At 49.2% G+C, this 7,182-nt stretch overlaps 1 protein-coding gene across 1 annotated transcript; it reads left to right on the forward strand.

The window, feature by feature from the left end:
* The first annotated feature begins 563 nt into the window (after positions 1–563).
* LOC142383977 (zinc finger BED domain-containing protein 5-like) lies at positions 564–1,964 on the forward strand. The gene has a single exon (XM_075469864.1). The coding sequence runs from the start codon at positions 564–566 to the stop codon at positions 1,962–1,964; it is 1,401 nt and encodes a 466-aa protein (XP_075325979.1).
* The last annotated feature ends 5,218 nt before the right edge of the window (positions 1,965–7,182 follow it).

The following is a 7,182-nucleotide window of genomic DNA, read 5'->3' on the forward strand; positions in this document are numbered from 1 at the left end:
GGCAATTCTAAATATTTTGCGTGAGAATGTATTGTGCCAAACTTCATAACGTAACCTAGCAACAGTGCTGTCACTCGAGCTAGCAGCAAGCTAGTTACCGTTAATTTCTATCGACCGGTACTATCAATACATAGCTTAAAATGGACAAGTTTCTCACAGTTTCTGAACGGCCCGAGCCCAATATGGGTAGTAAAGCCAAACGGCGAAAATACGATGATATTTATATCAATTTGGGGTTTACCTCAACAGGACCAACTAATTATCCTCAACCCCAGTGTGTAATATGTAAAGAGGTGCTAGCTAACGACAGCCTTCGGCCGGCTAAGCTACGCAGGCACTTGACAACTAAGCACCGCGAGTTAGTTGAAAAACCTCCAGAGTTCTTCAAAAGAAAACTTCAAATGCTACAAGGAGAAAAGAGAATGATTCTGGATTTTAGCGCAACGAATTCCAAGGCCACTGAAGCATCTTATCGGGGGGCACTGCGCATTGCCAAAGCAGGGAAGCCACACAGCAAAGGAGAGACATTTGCTTTGCCATTCGCCAAAGAAATGTGTACCATAATGATCGGAGAGGCAGCTGCGGCTAAATTGCACCCAATACCGCTGTCGGACAACACTGTTGCCCGACGGATCTCTGACATGGCGTTGGACGTTAAGGACCAAGTGATTGATGCTATCAAGGAGAGTAAAGTTTTTGCGCTTCAGATCGACGAATCCACTGACGTGGCCAGCTGTGCACAAGTGCTTGTATATGTGCGCTACAGAGAATGCCTGGATATTAAAGAGGAGTTTTTATTCTGCCGTCCCCTACCTGCCCGTGCGACTGGTGAGGAAATGTTCACTATTATGAACGATTTCATGAGAGAGAATGACATTGACTGGACACGCTGCTGTGGCATATGCAGTGATGGGGCGAGAGCTATGACCGGCCGTCGGAGTGGCCTCATAACCAGAATACAGCAAGTGGCACCAGCTGCTGTTTGGAGTCACTGCATCATACATCGACAGGCCCTGGCAGCCAAGAAGATGCCGGAACAGCTACGCACGGTCCTGAACGAAGCTGTCCTAATAGTCAACTTCATCAAAGCCCGTGCGCTGAACAGCTGTCTGTTCAGCATCTTGTGCGAGGAAATGGGCGCTCATTACAGAGGGCTGCTTCTACACACCGAAGTCCGTTGGTTATCTCGGGGAAAAGTCCTAACTCGCCTCTGTGAACTGCGCGAGGAAATACTGCTTTTCCTCGCAGATGCCAAGTCCCCACTGCTGCGGCACATGGAAGATATGACCTGGGTGGCTAAACTGGCCTACCTCGCTGACATCTTCGACCGCATGAACATGCTTAATGCATCTCTGCAGGGAAAGGAGTGCAATGTGTTTGTTGCAAACGAACGTGTTACTGCTTTCAGGAATAAGCTGGATTTGTGGGCTACACGTGTTGACCAGGGGTCTTTGGAGATGTTTTCTACCGTAGAAGATGTCATGACGCGCGCAGATCTGCCTTTAGACACCATACTGCCTGTCATTTCAGAACACCTCCGAGGGATGTGCAGGCAGTTTGGTGAACACTTCACTGAAGACACGGTGAAGCACGAGTGGATTCGAAATCCATTCTTGTTCAACCCAACACCAAGTGACGGACTGTCCATACACGAGAAGGAAGCTCTGGCTGATCTGACCGCTGACCGGGAGCTGCAGCAGAAGATTACGCGCGTATCCATCGGAAGCTTTTGGCTATCAGTGGAGAACGAATATCAAACCCTTACAGAAAAAGCTATGGTGAAGCTCACGCCCTCCTCATCCACCTATATGTGTGAGTCTGGATTTTCTGCCTTGACGTACATCAAGAACAAGTACCGTTCAAGGCTTGCAGTGGAAGATGACCTGCGCCTATTCCTCTCCACTCAGCAGCCCCGTATAAGTCGTCTGTGCGCACAGCGGGCGCAGCACCATCCTTCACACTGAGGTGAGAATAATATTCGTTCGGGGATATGGGCGTAAAATCAGCAGTCTATTGGTAAAGTAAATGGCCTACTAATTTCATCTTTTTTTGTCCAACAGGGTACTTGTCTTGGGAGACAGATCTACAGTAGCCTACAGACCTTCAGCACCTTACAGTCTTTGATGCGTTATGGCAGCGTTTACAGCGTTTAGGGCCCAAAGGCCTCGTTTTAGGCCTTGTTGATTTACGTTTGAATTTATGATAGCAACTATCTTGCACTTCATTTTTTTTATTGTTCACTTTTATTGTTTTATTGTTTATTGTTTTATTGTTAATTTTTTTTATTGTTTTATTGAATTTTATTGTTAAAATTCAGCTGAAATGGTTTGAACCAGTGATTGGTTAGTTTTGAAACAAAATCATATGTTTGTAAGAAATGAGGGTGCATATCAATAAGTGCCAGATAAAGTGTTTCTTGAGAATGGAATCTGGTTTGCTGTCATTTTTATTATAATAGTAATAATAATAATCTTTATTCATATAGCACTTGTCAAAAACAAGTTACAAAGTGCTGAACAACAACAACAACATAAATAATTAATTTCATGGCGCGGGGGGGGGGGCGCGGAGGTGTCACTGATTTCAGAGGGGAGGCCCACATTGATGGAGTTTGGGAACCCAAAGCGGTTTAGCTCCACCTTATCTCAGAGCCGAGACCCCCAGAGACCACCGACATCAGAACGCCATCAGAGCGCCATCAGAAAGCCATCAGAGCGCCATCAGAACGCCATCAGAACGCCATCAGAACGCCATCAGAACGCCATCAGAGCGCCATCAGAGCGCCATCAGAACGCCATCAGAACGCCATCAGAACGCCATCAGAACGCCATCAGAACGCCATCAGAGCGCCATCAGAACGCCATCAGAGCGCCATCAGAGCGCCATCAGAAAGCCATCAGAGCGCCATCAGAGCGCCATCAGAACGCCATCAGAGCGCCATCAGAACGCCATCAGAACGCCATCAGAACGCCATCAGAACGCCATCAGAACGCCATCAGAACGCCATCAGAGCGCCATCAGAACGCAATCAGAACGCCATCAGAACGCCATCAGAACGCCATCAGAACGCCATCAGAGCGCCATCAGAGCGCCATCAGAACGCCATCAGAACGCCAACAGAACGCCATCAGAGCGCCATCAGAACGCCATCAGAGCGCCATCAGAGCGCCATCAGAACGCCATCAGAGCGCCATCAGAACGCCATCAGAACGCCATCAGAACGCCATCAGAGCGCCATCAGAACGCCATCAGAACGCCATCAGAGCGCCATCAGAGCGCCATCAGAACGCCATCAGAACGCCATCAGAACGCAATCAGAACGCCATCAGAACGCCATCAGAGCGCCATCAGAACGCCATCAGAACGCCATCAGAACGCCATCAGAACGCCATCAGAACGCCATCAGAGCGCCATCAGAACACCATCAGAACGCCATCAGAGCGCCATCAGAACGCCATCAGAACGCCATCAGAACGCCATCAGAACGCCATCAGAACGCCAACAAAGCGCCATCAGAACGCCATCAGAACGCCATCAGAACGCCATCAGAGCGCCATCAGAGCGCCATCAGAACGCCATCAGAACGCCATCAGAGCGCCATCAGAACGCCATCAGAACGCCACCAAAGCGCCATCAGAACGCCATCAGAACGCCATCAGAGCGCCATCAGAACGCCATCAGAACGCCACCAAAGCGCCATCAGAACGCCATCAGAGCGCCATCAGAACGCCATCAGAACGCCATCAGAGCGCCATCAGAACGCCATCAGAGCGCCATCAGAACGCCATCAGAGCGCATGTTCCCATGTTCCGGTCCCATGGAACCCGTTAACCATGGAACCCATGGAACCTGTTAACCATGGAACCAATTAACCATGGAACCCATGGAACCCGTTAACCATGGAACCCATTAACCATGGAACCCATGGAACCCGTTAACCATGGAACCCGTTAACCATGGAACCCGTTAACCATGGAACCCATGGAACCCGTTAACCATGGAACCCATTAACCATGGAACCCATGGAACCTGTTAACCATGGAACCCATGGAACCCGTTAACCATGGAACCGATGGAACCCGTTAACCATGGAACCGATGGAACCCGTTAACCATGGAACCCGTTAACCATGGAACCCGTTAACCATGGAACCCATGGAACCCATTAACCATGGAACCCGTTAACCATGGAATCCATTAACCATGGAACCCATGGAACCCGTTAACCATGGAACCCATGGAACCCGTTAACCATGGAATCCGTTAACCATGGAACCCATGGAAACCGTTAACCATGGAACCCATGGAACCCGTTAACCATGGAACCCATTAACCATGGAACCCATGGAACCTGTTAACCATGGAACCCATGGAACCCGTTAACCATGGAACCGATGGAACCCGTTAACCATGGAACCCGTTAACCATGGAACCCATTAACCATGGAACCCATGGAACCTGTTAACCATGGAACCCATGGAACCCGTTAACCATGGAACCCATGGAACCCGTTAACCATGGAACCCGTTAACCATGGAACCCATGGAACCCATTAACCATGGAACCCGTTAACCATGGAATCCATTAACCATGGAACCCATGGAACCCGTTAACCATGGAACCCATGGAACCCGTTAACCATGGAATCCGTTAACCATGGAACCCATGGAAACCGTTAACCATGGAACCCATGGAACCCGTTAACCATGAAACCCGTTAACCATTGAACCCGTTAACCATGGAACCCATGGAACCCGTTAACCATGGAACCCGTTAACCATGGAACCCATGGAACCCGTTAACCATGGAATCGTTAACCATGGAACCCGTTAACCATGGAACCCATGGAACCCGTTAACCATGGAACCCATGGAACCCGTTAACCATGGAACCCATGGAACCCTTTAACAATGGAACCCGTTAACCATGGAACCCATGGAACCCGTTAACCATGGAACCCGTTAACCATGGAACCCGTTAACCATTGAACCCGTTAACCATGGAACCCATGGAACCCTTTAATAATGGAACCCGTTAACCATGGAACCCGTTAACCATGGAACCCATGGAACCCGTTAACCATGGAACCCTTTAACCATGGAACCCGTTAACCATGGAACCCATGGAACCCGTTACCATGGAACCCATGGAACCCGTTAACCATGGAACCCATGGAACCCGTTAACCATGGAACCCATGGAACCCGTTAACCATGGAACCCGTTAACCATGGAACCCATGGAACCCGTTAACCATGGAACCCGTTAACCATGGAACCCATGGAACCTTTTAACCATGGAACCCGTTAACCATGGAATCCGTTAACCATGGAACCCATGGAACCCGTTAACCATGGAACCCGTTAACCATTGAACCCGTTAACCATGGAACCCATGGAACCCGTTAACCATGGAACCCATGGAACCCTTTAACCATGGAACCCGTTAACCATGGAACCTGTTAACCATTGAACCCGTTAACCATCGAACCCATGGAACCTGTTAACCATGGAACCCATGGAACCCGTTAACCATGGAACCCGTTAACCATGGAACCCGTTAACATTACATTACGGTCATTTTGCAGACGCTTTTAACCAAAGCGACTTACAATAAGTGCGTTCAACATCGGTAGGCAAAAGAACTTCAGGTCACAAGAAATCATAAGTGCATTTCCTTCTAATACCAAACAGCTAAGAGCAAAACTAGTGCAAGAGTAAGTGCGATAACCAACCAGCCTCTCACCAACTGCACACCAGTAACAGCGGGGTGGGGATGCAAACCCTGGTTCGGGTAGGGGAAGAAATAAAAGAGGTAAGAAAAGCAGGACTGGGATTCAAACCCTGGTTCGGGTAGAGGGTAATGAAAATATAGAGAGTGCCAGTGGTGGAGGAAACAATAAGTGCGTGAGGAACTAGGACGGCGCAGAGGGCGGATCAGGGTAGTTAACCATGGAACCCGTTAACCATGGAACCCATGGAACCCTTTAACCATGGAACCCGTTAACCATGGAACCCATGGAACCCGTTAACCATGGAACCCATGGAACCCATGGAACCCATGGAACCCGTTAACCATGGAACCCATGGAACCCGTTAACCATGGAACCCGTTAACCATGGAACCCATGGAACCCGTTACCATGGAACCCATGGAACCCGTTAACCATGGAACCCATGGAACCCGTTAACCATGGAACCCGTTAACCATTGAACCCGTTAACCATGGAACCCATGGAACCCGTTAACCATGGAACCCGTTAACCATTGAACCCGTCAACCATGGAACCCATGGAACCCGTTAACATTGGAACCCTTTAACCATGGAACCCGTTAACCATGGAACCCATGGAACCCGTTACCATGGAACCAATGGAACCCGTTAACCATGGAACCCATTAACCATGGAACCCATGGAACCCATGGAACCCGTTAACCATGGAACCCGTTAACCATGGAATCCGTTAACCATGGAACCCGTTAACCATGGAACCCATGGAACCCGTTAACCATGGAACCCATGGAACCCGTTAGCCATGGAACCCGTTAACCATTGAACCCGTTAACCATGGAACCCATGGAACCCGTTAACCATGGAACCCATGGAACCCTTTAACCATGGAACCCGTTAACCATGGAACCCATGGAACCCGTTAACCATGGAACCCGTTAACCATGGAACCCATGGAACCCGTTAACCATGGGACCCATGGAACCCTTTAACCATGGAACCCGTTAACCATGGAACCCATGGAACCCGTCAACCATGGAACCCGTTAACCATGGAACCCGTTAACCATGGAACCCATGGAACCCTTTAACCATGGAACCCGTTAACCATGGAACCCATGGAACCCGTTAACCATGGAACCCGTTAACCATGGAACCCATAAAACCCGTTAACCATGGAACCCATGGAACCCGTTAACCATGGAACCCATGGAACCCTTTAACAATGGAACCCGTTAACCATTGAACCCATGGAACCCGTTAACCATGGAACCCGTTAACCATTGAACCCGTTAACCATGGAACCCATGGAACCCTTTAACCATGGAACCCGTTAACCATGGAACCCGTTAACCATTGAACCCGTTAACCATGGAACCCATGGAACCCGTTAACCATGGAACCCGTTAACCATTGAACCCGTTAACCATGGAACCCATGGAACCCGTTAACATTGG

This window comes from Odontesthes bonariensis, chromosome 1 (genome assembly GCF_027942865.1).
Source record: "Odontesthes bonariensis isolate fOdoBon6 chromosome 1, fOdoBon6.hap1, whole genome shotgun sequence".
NCBI classification, from domain to species: Eukaryota; Metazoa; Chordata; class Actinopteri; order Atheriniformes; family Atherinopsidae; genus Odontesthes; species Odontesthes bonariensis.

Excerpts from the sequence above, each read along its gene's own strand:
- LOC142383977 (XM_075469864.1), top strand. The coding sequence starts at position 564 with ATGATCGGAGAGGCAGCTGCGGCTAAATTGCACCCAATACCGCTGTCG.